Source organism: Equus caballus, chromosome 6 (assembly GCF_041296265.1).
Source record: "Equus caballus isolate H_3958 breed thoroughbred chromosome 6, TB-T2T, whole genome shotgun sequence".
Lineage (NCBI taxonomy): Eukaryota > Metazoa > Chordata > Mammalia > Perissodactyla > Equidae > Equus > Equus caballus.
Genome location: NC_091689.1, coordinates 58957494 through 58977441, shown reverse-complemented (window position 1 = coordinate 58977441; position 19948 = coordinate 58957494). Strand labels below are relative to the sequence as shown.

The window sequence follows — 19948 nt, the reverse complement described above, 5'->3', positions numbered from 1 at the left end:
TTATTTTAAGCCACTGAGTTTTTGGATGGTTTGTTATACAGCAGGAACTGATAGAGCAAGATTAATTAATCCTATCTACTCAACTCAGACATTCTATTACATTTCCCCTTTAATGTTTTTGAGGAACTGAAGCCAAAAATTGTAAAATATTTTAATTTCAGGGCCTTCTGCAATGAGGCTTCAATAGGCTGGATCAGGAAGAGGGTTTAGCTGGCCAGGCAGGAACTGTTATAGTATACGGAAAGGATTTAGAACCCCATCAAAGGATTTTATTTCTCCTACAATAATACTGCTTGTTTTCCATTTAGAGGTTCTTTTGCAGCTCCGCTGAGAAAGGGACAGCAGCTGGACTGAAAATCATTCATAGGAGAATAACGAGGGGCTGACTTGATATTGTAAAAATCTGGATTATCAGGTAAATGTTCAAAATGTACCCGGGATTCCTGTGTCTAAGAAAAAAATAAGTAATTGATTTCCCTGTGCTTTCATCATTCTTTTCTGAAATACAGAAATTTCTCAGGGTGAACTATTTCTGAGAAACATATTTTTTTCCAAATTCACAAAGGATTTCATTTCTTTTTTGTGCACTTTCTACCTCCTCCAAGAGTTTAAGTAACTAAGTTTTTGAAAATAGATGTCATAAATATATATGCCACCTCCCCTTCCCACTCATCTGGGTAAGCACAAACGGTTTAGTGACTTGAACTGGACCAGGCCTGTCCTGCTTTCTAGCCCGTGGGGTTGTTCTGAGAATCAAATGAGAGGGAAGGAGAGGAGAGTGTTCCGAAGGAATGTGACCTTGCTTGGCCCATCGCCCACAGTTCTTAGTCTCGGCCTACTCTAGCCACTACGGTTCCCGGGCCCGGACTGTGACAGCCAGCAGTCTGTGCTGGAGAGCGCCTGTTTTCCAGCACCTTTGCAGAGGCTGAGTATTCATACATTTTAAATATTTCAAACCTATATATTTACACAGTTACAATCGGTTTTCTTATTCCTTTTTATCAATGATAAGGGGTTCAGTTCTTTGAGTTCTCCTCCTTCCATCCACCCCCTTCTAGAGACAATCATAATTTATTCTACAGTTAAACTCATTCATTTAAAAAATTATAATATATATATTTTAAAACAGCCACACCTACATTCAAAACTGTCTTTTCAATAGTGACTCCTGGGTACACTATATCATATACTGTCTTCCTTATAATTCAGTTCTACCCACCTACGTGACAGTCCCTAATGTTACAAGGCCTTGAATTCTTCACTGCCCTGGAGAATACATTCAAAGCTAGGTCCTGCCTTTTATCTGCAGCCCTGGACAATAGCTACTTTACTCTTTAAAGAAAGTCTTCCTTAGTCCCACTGGGTATTTCACAAATAAACTGATTTCTAATTCCTAAATCACAGGGCCTTCTTAAATAGAAAACAGTATCTTAAAAGCCACATATGTATGTTATTAAATGTACACTAACCTACCACCAACAAACACTTATTGATTATCGTGTGTAACAGTTCCTACCTTCAAGAGGTTTTAAAATCTACACAGGGGGCTGGCTCCGTGGCCGAGTGGTTAAGTTCGCGTGCTCCGCTGTGGCGGCCCAGGGTTCGGATCCTGGGTGCGGACATGGCACCGCTCATCAGGCCACGTTGAGACGGCGTCCCACGTCCCACAACTAGAAGGACATGCAACTAAGATATGCAACTGTGTGCAGGGGGGGTTTGGGGAGATACAGCAGAAAAAAAAAAAAATCTACACAGGATGAAGACTTAAAAGAATGATATTTTTAAGCCACTACTGGTAGGCCATGCATTTTAAGCTTAAAATGACAGCATGACACTGAAGCGTGTTCTCTTATACCCCATGTTATGAACTTAAAACATACCCATGTATTCCATATCTATACCATGTTTTACAGTTTTTCAAAGTTTGTTCACATAAATTAACTCACAACATCATAAGCCTATAAAATAGGTAAGCAAGAATTATCCTCTCCTTTTTACACATGAAGAAACTGGTACATAACGAGATTAAGCAATTTTCTCAAAGGAGTATGGCTAACAGAGGCAACAGAGCCAAGGTCTAATTCATGGCTACCGTCCACTTCATTGGAGTACTCGGTGCCCATAGGCTTACAAATAGGCACACTGTGGTCAATGAACAAAGAGCATGTTCCTCTTGGCAAATCTAACTGGCCTGTAAAGGGCCCAAATCATATTGTGCTCTGAACTTCTGGTTTTCCACGTAGATGCACACTAGACTTTCCATTGGGCTGTGGATAGGTTAGCACCCCTATTTATATCTATTTTTAAATTGCAATAAAATAAGGAAAAAAATAGCTTTACTAATATGTAAGACACGAACTGACAGCAATACATGTATATAATTTATAAATAAGTATACATATGAGGACATATAATCAAAAACTTTCCACTTGTACGGGTACACGACAAAAATATTCTGGAGATCTCTACTAAGCTAACTGACCCCAGACATCAAAAGTACAAATAAATATATAACATAAATCATTAATAAACATAACAATAGAACCACAGAGAAAATATATGGAAGAGGCAATCTGACAGAGAGATTCAAATAGGTAACAAATACAGGAGCCGACGCCAAGCATAGCCAAAACCAGGAGCAGGCAAATTCAAACAAGATGTCATTTTTGTCCAGTAGATTACTCAAAACTTAAGGCTGGTAATACCAAGTGCTGGCAAGGAGACAAGAGAGGCATACAATCCTATACATGGCATGATGAGAAGATAAAACAGTGAAGGTTTTTGGGAAGATGGCCTAATTGTAAACCACAAATAGAAAAACCATAAATTAATCTGAATGTGATGTCAATGGATCCAATAGTTGGCCTGACTCCAATTCCCAAAGGAATTTAGGAAGCGAATGCACTGTTATCACAGCGGGCTTTCTAATTCATTACGCAGTCAGTTTTGCACGTGTCATTTTTTTACCACTTTTCTATTTTTTGTGACTCCATGGACTTACTGAAAAATATAGTTTTTCATTAATCTTATAATTATTCATTTTAACCATTTCAATATTTTTGGACCCCATTTATGGTGTTTAGCAGTATTTTACTATATTTATCAAAAGCTAAAATAGACATACAGCCTAACTCAGGAATGTCACATCTAACCGCTATTTGATAAAGATATTTGCATATGACCACAAAGTTTATGTATAAGTATGTTCACTACCATACTTTTTCAAATTGAGAAAAAAATGGAAAAACTAAATGTCCAACAATAGGGATATAGCTAAATAATCAAAGCATATTTTGCAATTACTGAAAGAAGTGTGTTGACTTCTAACTACTGATATGAAAAGACCCAAGTAAGATATTTATAAAATAAAAAGGAAAATTCACAGAATAGTATATACAGGACAAAGTCATTTTGGTTTAAAAGATATATATATGTATGTATGTATATATATGTATAGGTATGTAAATACAAAGGAAGGGGAGTAGAAGAGTGAACAAACTGTTGATACATATAACCTCTTGGGGAGGGAAAACCATAGAAGGAGACTCTCCACACTACTGTATCAGGAAGAACAGTAACATTTTCCTATAAATCTCCCTTGAAATTCAGACAGCTATAGTGCCTACTCTTAAATATTGCCACTGATAATTACTGGTTAAATCACATGAGCTAAGCCAAAGGTCAAAGTGGCAACTCAGTCAAGCACTTAAAATCACAAACTCACACACCCAAGTACATACATATGTGAGATTATCTATCTATCCATCTATCGGTCCATCCATCCATTTATCCATCCACCCACCCACCCACCCATTGATCAATAGCAGAGGTACTTTGTTCCTCATCTATGAACTCTGCTACAGCTTTTTCACTCAGCAACAGGAAAGAGCAGTCCTGGTGTAAAACATGGGTATTCTGCAAACTAATCTAGCATAAGATACCAATTAGTGACATCTTCTACTACCAATTGTATTAAATGTCAAAGTGAAACCAGGATGAACAAAAGCATAAGACTCAATTTACTCAAGTACCCAAATGTTTTTACATTATTTAAGCTTACATGCAAGCTCATGAATCACTTTTATTTTTCAAGTTTGTGGCTTTATGAGATAAATTCATAGATATTAAATTAAGGATGGTAAATACACCAGTATACCCATCTCCTGACCTAAGCCCTTGCAAACATCACTAGCTTATCACAATATGCTTTCCTACTGATCCAGAAGCTGCTCTCCAAATTCTTCTGAATATAGTGCTCCAAACTGCTACTCCTACTTAATCAGAGTTGGGATGCTAGTTGAAACTGACTGACCATCTCTGGTATTCCAATACCTCAACGGTCTGCAAAGAACCACACCTCCTGGTATTCACAGCCTTGTGTAGTCCTCTCCCACTTTTGATTTTGGCCTTGGTCATGTGGCTCGCTTTGGCCAAGAGGACATGAGCAAGAATGATGCAAGCAGAGGTTTCAGAAGCACTTGCACCCTGGGCCTTGTGCTTTTGAAACGTTCCCTCTTAGAAGCCAGCTGCCATGTTATAAAGAAACTCCAGATAGACCATGAAGTGATGAGAGGCCATGAGGAGAGAGACACTGGATATTCCAAGCATAGCCAACTTCCAGCTAAATGTATCTTCACGTGTGACCTCAGTTATACCACATGGAAGAAAAGAACAGCCTAGCTGAGCCTGGTCAACCCAAAAAAAGGTGAGAAATTATAAATCATTGTTTTAAACCACAAAGTTTTGGAGTAATTGGTTATGCAGCAACACATAAATGAAGACTAATCCCTGTTCCAAACTACCTGAATCACTAATAACAATCCATATGGATTCTCCATCAGTTACCTTTACATTTCATGTGTCCAATCAAGAGTATTTATCGCAGGAGAGAACATAAATTTGAACAAATCTTCTAGAGGGCAACTTGACAAAATGGTAAGTAATGAACTTTTTAAAAAGCTCATTTCTTTCCCCCATAAGTTTAAATCTAGGAAACAGACATGCACATGAAAATGTTACATAAGGATTTTTCTCACAGCAAAAAGTTCGAAACAACATAGCCATCTAAAAATAGAGGAATGATTAAACTATTATATATTCCTAAGACAGAACATCATGGTTATTACAAAATCTTCTATTGAATAAATATATAATGACATGAGGACACATAATATAACTTTAATGAAAACAGTATTCAACACAGTATTAGCAGTAAGACCCAAATATTTAAAAATATTTATGTACGCAATTATGTATATGTACTGAAATATCAATAGAAATTCTCTCTGCATAATGGGACTGGGTGATTTTTATTTTCTCCTTTATACTCTTCAGTATTTTCCAAATGTCCTATAATAAAAATGCATTACTTTATTATGAGGAAAAAACACAATATTATAAAACAGCTTAGAAAAAAGCAAACATACTTAAGATAGAGTTGTATTATTTGATTTGGAATTATTCTCTGATATTTCTTCATTAAATTTTTTTAAATGCCATCATTATTTGAATGCATCTATATTCTGTGATGGAACAAAGTTTTCAAAAATCAATGTAGTACAACAGAGGCATTTTCAACAGAGAAAAAAGTTGACACTAACTGTAACATGTTACTTTCCGTCTATCATTGCCTTACACTATGAAAACTGGGCAAGAAGCTCCTTATTTCTTTTCAAGACTGCCAGACTATCCTATTTTATTGAGTTTTAAATTTTAGGGCCAATAGCTTTATAATAAATATTTAATAAAATGGGTATTATGTGCACCTTCAACCAGGTTCAGCAAAAGCTGTTGGAATAAATTCAATATGAAGACTAAAACTATTTTTCATCTCAGAGGCAAATTTTCTTTTTTTTAAGACCATGTCTATCCAAAGATACAATATGTGAAAACAATCTAAGCTATCTGAATGAAATAGAAAAAAAAACCTCGTAGAACATGGTAGGTATGGAGCAAACAAGCTTTGGTAGCATTACTCAAGCACTGACGCTGTTTGGGAATTATTCTCTGAAGTGGCCAGGAAACTCAGAAGAAGCAGAGGGAACCCCTGGCCTACCAGAGCAGGGTGGAGTTGTGATCACAGCGGTTCTACTGCCATTTGTATTAAATCATAGTTGGTTTCCTCAATTTCTCTTGCTCAGGACAGCCAGTATGAAATTGGTTTCTATTGTTTTTTCTAGACTCAGCACTTCCTCCTCCTCCCAGGTCCAGGCCTGAATCATCCTTCATGCATTCAACTGCTCCCTCCGCAAGGTAAGGCAAAAAGCTTCCTTGAAGATCACTATCATTTCGTAGAAGTTTGCAAATGCTCCAGTTCACCGTCTTCCTGGCCTTTAGCACTTGGCACTATGTTACAAGTGAGGAGCAATAGACCTCTGAGCTTGTAATCTTTCACACCCCAATTTCCTACAGCGAATTGGGCCTTTCTCTCTCATCATGTCGTTTCTGGAAGGCTTGCCAATAGTAACCTCGGCTACAGCCACGGACAGAAATTACTGGAGACTAGAGGGCCAGTCTTTGCTCCAGCAGTGGGCATGCGATCCAAGGTGGTCAGAGTCCTTGTCCAAGATTTTTTTATTTGGGAATAGAGAAGAAACTTTACCTTTTGTGTTAAAAAGCTAAAAGAGTATGCTGTGGGCAACCACTTTTCTGGTTAAGTGGAAAGAGGCTTTCTAAGGGAAAAAAGGTGGGTGAAGAGCCTTGAAGAATTCATTTGTCACTCCTAGAATTAATGTGGAAAAATAAGTTTGCTTTTGCTTATACTAGCTGGCTTTGGGTCACTGACATCTGCCACAATAAGAATCCTGACTAGATGACAAGTGAGAAGCAGAAAAATGCCCCGGGATATTCAGATTTGGGTAAAGACTTGCTTTTCTTACAATCTATAATAGGTCTTCATTTCAACTATCTAATTGCCTACTGTGTGCCAGGTGCTGGAAACATAAAGATGATTATGACACTGTCTGCCTCCAGAGACTTAACAGTCCAGAAGGGTTCTTCTGATGTCACTGGCCACTTTGGAGAATAATTCCCAATACTTCAGAGGCTACTCCTAAGACGCCAGGGAGTTCCCCAAGAGGCTCAGGAACTTCTGTCATCTGTACGTCATGAGAACCACTTTCTCTCTCTCTCTCACATTTCTAGAGGCCCCACGGACTTCAGAATTTTAAGATTTGGACTGCATTCATTTTACCCACACTATTCGTGACAATACAGACTTCAACGTCTCCCTGGTTCTCCAGAAACCACAGTAGCTTGAACTGTGAAAGCTTCTAAATGGAAATGGCATGGTCAACGGAGAGGTCTGGGTTCTGGTTATCTCCACATAGGCCTGACAGGTCCCTGGCACTGTCCTGGCTTCATCACGGATCAAGTCCTACAGTCAGGCCTCTGAGCAGATCCTATCTATCTCTCAGAGAAGAATCCCACAAACCAAACTGGAGAAACAGCTGATTGACTAATTCATATTGGGCCAGAGAAATGTCACATGGAGAGACTATTTAAATTTCACAAAGACCGAACGATAAGGTTTCTGAATAGTGTGGAATTAAGATCATTAGCAAAATTTATTCAATCAACAAATATTTATTGAGGAACTACGACGAGAAAGACTTAGGCTGATACAGCCTAATGAACACATACAGCAAGGAACAAGACTGCTTTTCACGAAGCTTACCTACCATATGGTGTGGGCCAACAGGTGTCAAAAAGCGTTGTCTTGATTCTAACAAGTACTTTTTAAACATATTGTTTCTGAAATAAGGATCAAGGGGTTTATTTAATATGGCCATGGTGCTCTCTTTTCCCTCTGAAAAGCTGTTATTAAATCAATGGTAATTGATAATCACTGGTGACTTAAAAGAAATAAATATAATTTAGTTATACAATTAAATATTTAATCATAATCCTGTTAAGTACCAAGGAGGAGAAATATAAGGAAAGAATCTGATGGGGCACGGAACTTACTCCGAAGGGGTTCCACAAGGCCCCCTAAATCTCATCTTAACACAGCAGTTAGAGACCCTTTCAAAGGGTGAATCAGGTCACGCATCTCCTCTGCTCAGATCTGCAATGACTCCCATCTCACTGACTGATAACCAATTACACCAACCAATGAGGCCCCCACACAGTCCAGCCCGCTCCTGCTCTGATTTCACCTCCTTTTTCTCCCACGCTCATTCCTCACCACTCCTCTCCTGATCCTCCATACTCTGCTCAATTTTTCTCTAATATCATTTATATATCCTTACATACCATCAAATATATTTATTTTACTTTATCTGACATTCCCCTCCCCCACCACTCCACTCCCCAGAAGGGTGGTGTTTCAGTCTATTTTGTTCAACGATGTATCCCAACCACTAAGGCACGTAACTGTGAGTTCAAAATGTGTTGGAGAATTGAAAGAAAGAATGAATCAGTGAACGACTGATTGGAAGAACGTGCCCCTGGGACTGAACTAATCAAAACAGTTGGCCAAGCTTTGCTCCCTATTAGACGGCAGAGAATGACTTCTGCTGCAGTTTCTCTCCTTTCTCTAAACTCCCATACCACACCAACCTCCCACCAAGTCTTTCTTTAGATACGGCAACACTTTCACTCAGGTTACGGTCCAGTCTCAAGCCCAAGATGCTATTTATTCTTCATCTGTCAGGTGACTTCGTAATTGCTCTGTTCTGATCCACTCTGTGGGGATTTCACAGCTGAACTTTCAGAGGTGGGCTTATTTTTTATGTTTGTCAGAAAGGCCTCTTCCAGGAAGCCCCATTTTGGGCCAAGTCTTCTCAATACCTTGGTCAAAGCATGATGTATACTTCACAGTGTTTATCATAGTCTCCAATTATATCTCTGTGATTATTTTATTACGTTCTCTCCCACTAATTTATCTATAAGCTCCTTAAGAGCAAGGTGCATGTCTGTTTCATTCGCAAAGCCTCAATAAGTATTTGTTGAACGAATAATTGTATGGATGAATATAACATCCCTGGCTTGGATCTCTATATATGTAGACAGCCAATTAGGTAGCTGAGGTAGGGGTTTGGCCAGGGGGTGGGGGGTGGGAGAGTAGGAGGGGGATTTCTCATGAGGGAGGGAGGAACAGAAGATAATGTTGGGAGCCCTTCGGAAAGGCCAGATTTTAGCCACCTGAAATGCTAAGTCCTCTCAAGATAAGCAGCTCAAAAACCAAACCATCATTAACACCTCCACCTAGAGTTCTCCCCACCCCCTACTCCCTTATTCTGGTTAAGGGATTCTTGTAGCCACGGGGACACAAAAGCTTTGAGCAGCTTCTGAGCTCTCTTTCTTTGTCAGCCTCCTAGCTCAGCAAGGCTCCTAAGGCCTGTCAACTCCTCTTTAATATCTTTGATCAATGGCCTCCTTCCTTTCTATTCCGCTGCTACCAACTTGGTTCAAGCAACTAACTCCCAGATTACAGCAGCAGACCCAGAATTGGTCTCCTTGATTCCAGGTTTGCCCCTTTATAATCCATATTGCCTGTATTAAAATCTCCCTTAAAACATTCACTTTATGCTATTAATGCTGTATCAAAAAACATCTGCAATGGCTTGCCTAGAAAATTAAAATCTCAGCCTGACATTCAAAGACCAGACACAGCACAGCTCCAAACAGTATTCCTAGTTTTACTTCTCATTATCCTAGCATTTTCTACGTTAGCATCACTTACCTGCAGGGTAGTTATCACTATTCATCATACACATTATACATGTTGCCACCTGCATAAGTTTACCCTACCAGTCATTTATATCAACCCATCTGAATTCCATCCACACCCTCAGGTCTAGCTCAACTCCTACCTCTTCCTTCAAGCTTTTCCAGGATGGCTTGGCCTAATTTGCCTCTTCCTCCTCTGATTTCTTATGACGCCATCTGACAGACAACTACTATCATTTTTCACACTATTAACTCCAATTTACAAATACACGTATATACATGTAACTTTTTGCCATTAACCCCAACTTATTCATACCTCTTACAGAAAAATGAAAAAGTCATAGGACAAGAGCATTTGTTAACAAATATTAAGAAACTCTCTGTCTTTCATAGGACAGACAGAAGTGGCTAGATAGGGATGTTTACATCCAGCCAGTCTCAAGGGCCTCCAACTCATTGACTCTTCCAACCAATCTTATCTTTTTCTACTCTTCATTTCCTCGCCCTTCCTAAACATATGCCAACTTTGAGAAGAAGGAAAATCAAACAAAGAGGTCTATCCAAATTAGGAGAAAAATCATTTGAGAAATCCAGACAGGGTTCTCAAAACGCAACCATTTGAGTTGTGGGGACTCATCTTGTTCTATCCCGATTAACTCCTTCAAAGATTGGAAGCCAGCATCATCAGCAGAGACACCACTTATTTAGAGGCTGACTAGATGCTAGGCATTAAGCTGTACATGGGGACTACAAGTAGAGGACACTGAACGGGCCTGGTTCTGAGCAGCAGTCCTCGGGCAGAAAGAAGGACAATGGGATTCCATAACATTCACTGTGGTTGGACGTCCTGGCATCCCAATCTTGACTGAAACTCTAAATGCATTTTATCACTGAAACACTGCTATTTACAGTAAACTTTCTACTGTCACAGAACACTCTACTTTTCCTTTATGAAGATACCATTTTTAAATTCCATGTTTGTTTCATTTTTTTGTTTTTAACACTGGTTTCTCCTACTAGACTCAGGCCTTCAGGAAGGCAGGGTCTCCATCATAACCCCCAGCACCTAGACCAGTGCCTGGCATTTACTAGGCACTGCTGGGTGCGTGTAAAGGAACAACCAAATTCCAAGACTCTGTTAATATAATGCTAGTCGGCAAGTTTTTAGGCGGTTAAACAAGCATTTATTTGTAGGTTGGCTGACTGAGCTAACCACTGTTACTTGTTTATATGAAATGATACCTCTAGTCCCAAGCAACCCATTTAGGGAGGGATACATATTATAGGATCTGTTTATACTGCCCTGTATTTTCAGGTATAGAGGGGTTTTAGCCCAGAGACCTTAATTTGAATGCTAGTGACTAACAGTGAAGCTATATGACCTACAATAGGCCCTTTACCTCTTTAAGTTTCAGTTTCATCATCTGAAAAAAAAAGCTAAGAATAAAAGGCTATTGCGAAGATTAAATTAATTTAATGCTATGTCCATGTTCCCGACACCATCTCTCTCTTTTAATATAACGCATATTTTCTCTATATTACAAACTCCTTGAAGGTTGAAACCATAGTTCATAGTTGTGTTGTGCCTAATTAATGAGCACAAAGTGCTTTACACACATAAGGATTACATATTACAGTCCAAAACTGTTATGAATATGAAAAAGAATATAATATTCATGAATTCTTCTGAAGCATTACATTGCTATATTCAATTATAATATTACAGCACTAATGTACCAAACAATTTTAAATAGCAAATACACAGTAATATAGTCTAATGTCCTGTGGCAGTTATGTTCCCTATCTTGGCTCACAGTTTGAATTGTGATGATCTATGAAGAAACAGACTTTTTCCTCATTTGCAACCTTAAATGGTTATTTCATACTAGAACTCTCCTCATTGTGGGTTAGTTAGAAATTCTTAGCACACCTTAGATCCAGCTATCATAATTAGTCAAAAATAAAAGTGTTCTATTTGCATATCTAAGAAAAAGTTCAACTTTCAAAACTTGAAATTTCAAGTCAAGAAAAAAGCAATAGGAAAATATAACCTCACGAAATTTACATACTCTTTTATTACCCTGCAAAGACTTTTTGATCCACAATCCTGCCACGTAAGACAATGACCTTTAAATAACCAGAACAAAGTTTCTCACTATTCAGAGAGCATTGTTTTAAGATTTACCTGGCACTTGAAGTTAACCATCTTACAGCTTTGAAGCACAAAGGAACAGTCAATGACACATCCATTTCAAGCTACCGTGACCTGTCATTAGACAGTCATTTAAGCAATATTTTCAAGGAGTAAGCAGAAAGCTTAATAACTTTCAAATATATAAGATTATCTTCTGTACTTTATGAGCTAAGTTATTTGAATACTTAAAGCTACACTTTATAAATTACAAAATTCACTCATAATTTTCAGCATCCTTCCTAAAGATAAACAGCATGAATTAGTGTTAAGCAGCAGTATGCAAAACTCAGTAATCAAATTCAAATTCTGTACATACGTATTTACACACCCACACGTAATAAAATAATTTAGAGGCGGGCTAGCTTAAGGCACACAGAAAAAATACTTTTCTCAGAAAAAAGTTAAAGTTAAATATTTATCTTTACAATAAAGAATTTCCAAATATTAACATTTTTTGGCCAAATGGATTAAAGTAAAATGCATTCTCTATATGAAATAGTCTGTTACCTAAACGGTAAACAGCAAACAAACATTAAAAAAAAAAAATATACAGTAAACAGTAAACTTTACCTAACAGTAAAGAGCCAATTTCAAAAAATGTATAAATTGATTATCCAACTCACATCTATAGCGCTGTTAACTCTGATCAGGTCCTCGGCTCAATTGAGCACTATTAAATGTTTCCAAGCAGCTCTCTAGGCAAGATATTTACACAAAGCACAAAATGCAGCAACAGAAAGAAAGCACACACAACTCTGGCACTACATACTTCATGCTTATCTCTGGTTATCTATACAAAGCTTAGGGAGAGAGACTAAAATAGTGAAGCAGGATAGGAAAGCTAAGTAGTTTTCCCTATTTCCCACAGCATCTCTTCTTCGTACTGTGAGTTCATTATTTCGTAGAATACTTTAAATTCCCAGGACAGTATAAAATTCACAGAAACTTAAAAATGAGTTGGCATTTAGAAGTTGCCTTTTCCAGGCAGCCAAATTTAAAGACATGCAGACTGAGCTGTAAAGTCCTCAACAAGGTCAAGACCAAGTCCAGCTCTTCTGACTCTTCCCCTCTCCAATGCTCTTTTCCTTACCGCCCCCAGAGATGCAACCAATCCTATCAAAATATTATACAAAGATAAATTCTTCCTTGCAATCTTCCATTTTGAACAACCACCAGCATTTGTTCAGGAGAGAAATAATTTGAGAGTTAAGTGTACTTCACTTGGGAACAAAAGCAGACACAACTCAAACTCTTTAGGTCTCCCTTCTAGCTAAGGGCGCTTCCCAGGAACACAGGATTGGGAACAGCAAGAGGGTCAACGTGCCTTTTATTGGCCTTTCTATCTTGCCTCTTCCTGTGAACAAAATCCATCCCGCTCACTCTATCACCTTTTCTTATATGTAATTTGATCAATAATCTCTTCTCTTCATCTAAGAAAGAATCAACAATGAGAAATATATCCACCAACATTAATCACTTTCCTACTTCAGACTCCCATCCTTTCTTCTACTCTGAGCATTCTAAATATAGTTCATGGTCCTGCTGTTTCTCATCTTGCTGTCTTTGCAGACTCTAAGTTCCAATGGCATGTTTCTGCTATTTTATTATTTGGCGTGACAATGGAAACAGTAATTCTTCCAACTACTTCATGATTAAAAGGAGATTCAGACCGGATAAAACATGTGAAAACACTGTGTAAATTGTAAAGTTTAAGATAAAAGTAGGGGCCGGCTCTGTGGCCGAGTGGTTAAGTTCGCAAGTTCCACTGCAGCGGCCCAGGGTTCGGATCCTAGGTGCGGACATGGCACCGCTCGTCAGGCCACGTTGAGGCGGCGTCCCATATCCCACAACTAGAAGGACCTGCAACTAAGATATACAACTGTGTACGGGGGGGGGGGAAGCAGAAAAAAAAGAAAAACAAAGATTGGCAACAGTTGTTAGCCCAGGTGCCAATCTTTAAAAAAAAAAAGATAAAAGTAGTGTCCCTATCATATTAGAATGATAAAGCATCACTACTTGCTCACAACAACACAAGAAGTAAAAAGTTTCCAAGACATTACAGCCTACATTAGGGATTTAACTAATCTTAAAAAAATTAGTCTTCTGACACAACTCAGAAAGGAAAAAGCAGTAGCACCTAACATTCAACAAATCATATGTTTGTTGATGACCATTTTACTTCAAAGAAGTTTAATGAGTGATATATTTCTATAACACGCTCAATTTTAGAACAAATTACTTCCATAATATAATATTTATTGCTACTTTTGAACAGAATTATCGGCTGTCTATTAATACCATATGATTAAAACCCACTAATTTAAAAACATATTCAGAATTAAAGTAAAATTATTACAACTTTCTTAATATCGTCCTCATTTTCCTGAGAAACTTATGTAGGCATGACACTCAATTAAGATTCCAATTTGTTTAAGTCAACGTAAAAGAAAATCTAATCAAAACGGCCAGTAAAACAAAAGAAAACTCAAGGTCTTTCTAACAGCTTAGTTCTAAATTAAAAAATACATATTCAGCCCACACAGAATAACATTTGTACTGTCAAATAAACATTCATCCAAGAATGTGCACATTTACGGAAATGAAAATATTACTGAGAACTGTAGTGTTAACCCTATTCATCTAAGACCAGCAAAGCTTAATGTACAGTAGTCAAAATTATATTGGATAAAAATAAACAAACTCCATGAAAAAAACTACCTTTCTTCAGAAATATCAATACTATATCGAAAAAAAGCAGCATCCCTTTTCATGGCAATACAAACTCAGTTTAATTCAGGATGAAAAATACTACTAGAAAAATTCCTCATGACTCTGCACTTTACTCATGCCTTTATTTTTTAGGCCATCCAATAATGTATAGCACAGTCTCCAAATAAAAGATTTAACTGGAAAATATCCAGAGAAGGACCACATCATGAAACTACTCCATTCCTGTATCTTACTTTTCCTTTCTCATTTCTACATGCAAAAGTAAGCATTCCTAATACTTATAAATATCCCTTGACATTTTATATAAATATCATTCTAAAAAATTTTAAAACCATACAACTAATTACAATGTAATGGAAGTATGACATGATCTTAAAAATGTCACTTAGTAAAATAACTTACTGGGCCCAATGAAATAAAGTGCCTTAGCTAGGTATCTAGCTAGTAATAAATAATAATAATAATAGACTATTGACATCGCAACCAAATCTTGTATTTAAGCATTCTCTTTCAAGCCTCAGTTCCTTAAAAGTAAACAAAAAATGTTAAAACAACAAAAATAAGCTCTTAAGGAAACAGTTTCTAATTTAGAATGAAGATAAAACCACCTTTATTTTCCCTTGGAGGATTAAAAAAATTTTCCTACATAATGTTGACCTCAAGCATTGTTATTTGTCTCCAAGTACTACCAAGTTAACTCTGAATAGAAATGAGTTCAATATTTTCTAGAATGAAAGGTTAGGACTGACTGGTCATCTCTCCTCTGTAACCTCTACTGAAAGCCTTTTATTCAAATACAAATAGCAGTAAAACATTTAGATGAATTTGTAAAACTTCTATGTATTGAAATAAACTGAGGCAAATTACAAACAATGCTCCAACAGATGTTTGTAAAACACTCAGTATTTGTTTCCACTTTCAGCTCTGCCATGGCTCATCAAACTGTGACCTAGCTTTAACTCACTCTTACTATTTACTAACAGCTCTGCTTAAAACGCACACGAACAGAATTTCCTTAGAAAGAAAAAAAGAAAGACGGTAACATGCGAAAGACAAAATACTCCAATGCGCTGTCCCCAGGAATATATACGGCAGCACCAAAAACATTAATTGTGGCCATAAATGATCTAATTTCCAAATCAATGAATGTCCACACAAATAACAGAAGAAAACGAAAAGTGTCATTTTTTCTCTCAAAATTCCAACACTATATAAAGGATAAAGTCAATAGAATATGATATACTTTTAAAAACCATGATCATATCTAGACATACAACTATTCAACTGAGGATTAATCACAACATTTAAATTACAAAGGAAAAAAATCATAACGAAAACACTCACTTTATATAGTATCTTGCACCTTCAAAAGTATATGCTTCTTCCCAGCCAGTAGGCAAATCTAGAAAAACATATATTTCACAATCAGTATTACTTCAATGGGACAGCAAAATGAATTTCAATCTATTTTAATTATTCCTTGTCATGATCAGCTATTTTCATTCATTAAGTAGGTTTCTAACCAGAAAAAGGGTGTTGGACTTGTAACAAAACTCATGGTAGATATAACATCATTTTTGGAAAAATAGCAATTCAAATTTAAAGACATCAGAAAAGTATCAACAATATTAAAGATTATCTGACATGATTATACACTTCAAAGAGGAGAGTGAAGAGGAACTATGCTCTGGCATCCAAAACAGCAAAGGGAAGCCTTTTAATCCTAGGTAAAATACCCATGAGTGGTTGGTTGGCCAAAAAACTGTGCATAAAAGGCAACACCTGCTTCTTCTTAGGTATATCCTAACTATTTAAGGCCATACCTTTCAGCTACATAAATGAATCCATCCAGGAAGTGTCACTGATGAGAAAGAACTTCCTAAGTACTCAATTACGAGAAGAGAAATCTAACCTCACATACTCATACATGTGTGTTTCTTCAGACTCGACTTTGAGATGGGAAGTTTCAAGTAATAAACCTAGCAATAATTCAGATGAACAATAGTAACTTTATGTGCTACATATTACTCACAAATGACAAGTGGCTTGGATTTAATCATAATACCTCTGTGAAATAAAAAGCCATTGATGTGTGTGCAAAACCACAGAGTCAAAGCAAAGTAAATCAAGCCAGAAAAAAATCATGATCATGTCTTAAAAAAAAAAATTAATGTGAAATCATCTAAGAGAATAAAATTTTCCTGTGGTGTGAATGTGATCAAATCTGTGGGGAATATGTAGAATACAAATTTAGATCACAGATAACCAAAATAAACATGAAATAATTCCACAAGATGATTAGAATAAATAATTTCAACACCATATTGCCGTTTGTGAAATACACCTGTTACTCTCCGTAAGGCAAAGAGGCCATGGAAGTTGAAAAATGTGTGCAAAACATTGAAAGGTATATTTAAGTCAAAGACTGCACTGGGGAGTTAAGAAATATGACAGTGTATTAGTCAGAAAAGCCTTAAAAATGTAACCTCAGCACGCTTGCTACACCAGCTTTCCTTTTCCTCCTCCACCTTTTTGCAAATTTGGAGGTATTAGTCACTTCACTGAACTCCAGAATTTAATTTAAAGAAAGAAAGGAGGCATGTTCAATATCCTGGCAACTTTAAGAGATTCACAGAATCTCAGAGTTGGAGAGAAAGTATCCCGGAGGGCAGATCTAAAGGACTGCTGAAGCCGGCCTCACCTTCGACCCAAACTGTTCTCAAGCCTTTCCAATCCCCAGAAAGAGAGGCAGGCCAGTAAGGAACACATGTTACATTTCAAAGACAAACAAGTTTCACGAATGTAAACAAAGAATGACAAAAGAAAGCCAGACCAGCCCTTCTCCAGCTCAACTCACATTTAGCGTTTAAACAAGCTACCAGAGGCACCAGAGAGCTCCGCTTCTCTGCCGACCCCCTCCCTTTAGGGTTCAGATACCCAACACGGGACACCCCCCTAGCACGCCCACTGCCTCCTGGCGGTCTGTGCAACCTCTGCGCGGCTGCCGGGGACTTTGAATCCGGCTGGCCAGCAACTGCAGCTGCAAACGCCTCCTCCGGCTCCGGCTGCTCCTCCGGCGGCAGGAGGGAAAGCACCCAGCTTTTCCTAAGCTGTTCTCTTTCACAGAGAGGATCGCAGCACCCCCAAACTCCTCTCCTCCCCCTCCTCAATCAGCCACCTACCCACAAGTCCCACCTAGCAGGAGGAGGAAGCTGCACGGCAGGAGGCAGCTCTCTGGGGAGGAGGGAGAGGATGTGGATAAATTTTCCCGGCAGACGAGCGGCAGGGTCCCGGGCTGCAGAGAGGGGAGTGGGAAAGGACTTCCTAAAGGGCGACAAGGGGTGAGATGGGGGATGGAAGGGGTAGGAGGATTCAGGAGTGGCCGCAGGAGTAAAAACTCAGGATTCCAGGTTTCTAGGGAGAGGCGGGTCGGCCACCCTAGGGGCGTGGGGGTGTCCAGGTTGGGATGGGGGAGGGCGCCGTCTCCAAGCGGGGATGAAAGGCTAAGGCGACAGAGGCGTCCAGAGACTCGAAAGAACTCCCGCGGCGGGGCCCCCGCGGCCCCTCTACCTGCGGCGCCCCCGCCGGCCTCCGCCCCACCTCGCCGCCTCCCGGGCCCGGCGGCGCGGCTCGGGGCAGGTTGCGGGGAAGCGGCGGCCCGGGCTCTGCCGCCTCCTCCCGGCGGAGCCCAACTCCGCTCGGGCCCGGCGGGCTCCGCGTTACCTGTGCTCTGCCGCCGGTGCCCGGTGACCACGGCCTCGCCGGTGACGGGGTGCAGCCAGGTGGTGCTCTTCGCCTCCTCGCTGCAGGGGGAGAGAAGGGGCAGAGACGGAGCGTGAGTGGGGGCACGGGAGGAGCCGAGGGGGCTGGAGCGGCACCGATCGGGCTCTCGCTCCCCCGCCGGCCAGCCCCCCGCACCCTCCGGGCCCCCGCGCCGCCCCCGGCTCTTTACTTGATGAAGAAGACGCGGCCGCCCCTGGTGATCCCGTAAGTCCAGGACCGGGGCAGGGAGCAGATCCACTCCAGGTTCAGATCCGCCGCCATGTCTGATCCCCAGCCGCCGCCGCCGCCTGCTCCTGCTGCCGCCGCGGCTGCCGAGGGAGGAGGGAGCGAGCGAGCCAGCGAACGAGCGGAGGGAGCGCGGGGAGCGCGGCGCGAGCGCGGCCGGAGCGCGCCGCCCCGGCCCGGCGCGCCCCCGCGCGCCCTACCCCCTCGGGCGGCGCCCGTCCCGCCGGCCCGGCTGGGTCGGGCCCGCGTCGCCGCCGCCCCGCATCGTCCGCGGCCGCCGGCCGGCCGCCCCGCCGCGCGCTCGGGGGAGGGGCGGGCGGCGCCGCGCCCCGCGGCCAGACCCCTCCTCCGCACCCCTCCCGCGCTCCCCCGCCCCTCGGCCAAGCGAAGGTTCCAGGATCGATAAACACCGCGTCCTGCCCCCAGGGCTTTGCCTGAAGGCTTCCCAGCCCAGAGCGCGATTCAAAGGGAGCATAATCCCCGCGCCCCCGATTGCTCTCGCTTTCAGACAACAGAAACGCAGCCTCTGAGCTTTGTTGTATACGAGCTATTGGATATCCAAGAGATCTTTCAAATATCTATCGCTTTCAAGTAGAAAGCTGTTGTTATTAAAGCACACGGAAGGCTTTTGCTGTTTGTGTTTTGTGTGCCAGATATCAAAGGTTCGACCAGTTACCGTGGCCCCAAGAAATAGGCGTGGAGTCAGACCTGACAAAACAAGTTTGCCTCTTCCCAGGCCCCTTGAATCACGTAATGTTGTATAAAATAAAAACTTGACTTTCTCTCACATTTTTTTTAAGATTCGCTTATTATCAATCTGGATTTCTACTTTCCCCTATCTCCCCAAAATTTCAATAACAGCTAACTTTACAGAGTCCTTGCAACGGTGTACGTTTTTAATTCCCCACAAAAACCTATAAATACTATTATAATGCCCATTTTACAGATGGGAAAAATAAAGTTTAAGGAAACAGTAAGTTGCTCAAGGTCGTAGTACTAAGTGGCAACGCGTGGATTCAAACCGGCTTTAGTATTTCAGAAGTCTATTTGTATAACCACATTGCTATACTTATTTTTAAAGTCTTATACCCCGGCCCCCCTTTTTTTGTTCTGTGAACAAGAGAAGGGCAGATTTCACTTCAACTGAGCTCTCCCTCAACACCACCTAAGGGTGGGTAGCCTCTTATTGTCTCTGGTCCTCGGCCACGCTTGGAATTGCTTATGCATCTTTGCAGCAAGATGACTCATTCCAACAGGATGCACAGTTCAATAATAATAGTACTACTTGGTATTCCTCTAGCACCTTTTTCTGACCAATTTTGGGTGCCTCCAAAGCATTATCTC

General features: G+C 40.2%; 1 protein-coding gene across 16 annotated transcripts in view; it reads right to left on the bottom strand.

Moving 5' to 3' along the window:
- The window catches only part of PLEKHA5 (pleckstrin homology domain containing A5), a 231116-nt gene extending 212233 nt beyond the window's left edge, over positions 1–18883 (bottom strand). For 13 of the 16 annotated variants that reach the window (XR_011439987.1, XR_011439988.1, XM_070270990.1 and 10 more), the window contains exons 1-3: positions 18549–18882; positions 18320–18399; positions 15941–15998 (exon numbers count right to left, since the gene is read on the bottom strand). Coding sequence is in view for 13 of the 16 variants with exons in the window: in XM_070270990.1 (XP_070127091.1) it covers positions 15941–15998; positions 18320–18399; positions 18549–18640 (230 nt within the window). In the remaining 3 variants the exon portion in view is untranslated. Of the gene's footprint in view, positions 1–11862; positions 11939–15940; positions 15999–18319; positions 18400–18548 lie in introns of those variants that run through there. The other 3 variants (XM_023643207.2, XR_011439989.1, XM_023643201.2) reach the window with 3 other exon arrangements.
- Positions 18884–19948: the final 1065 nt, after the last annotated feature.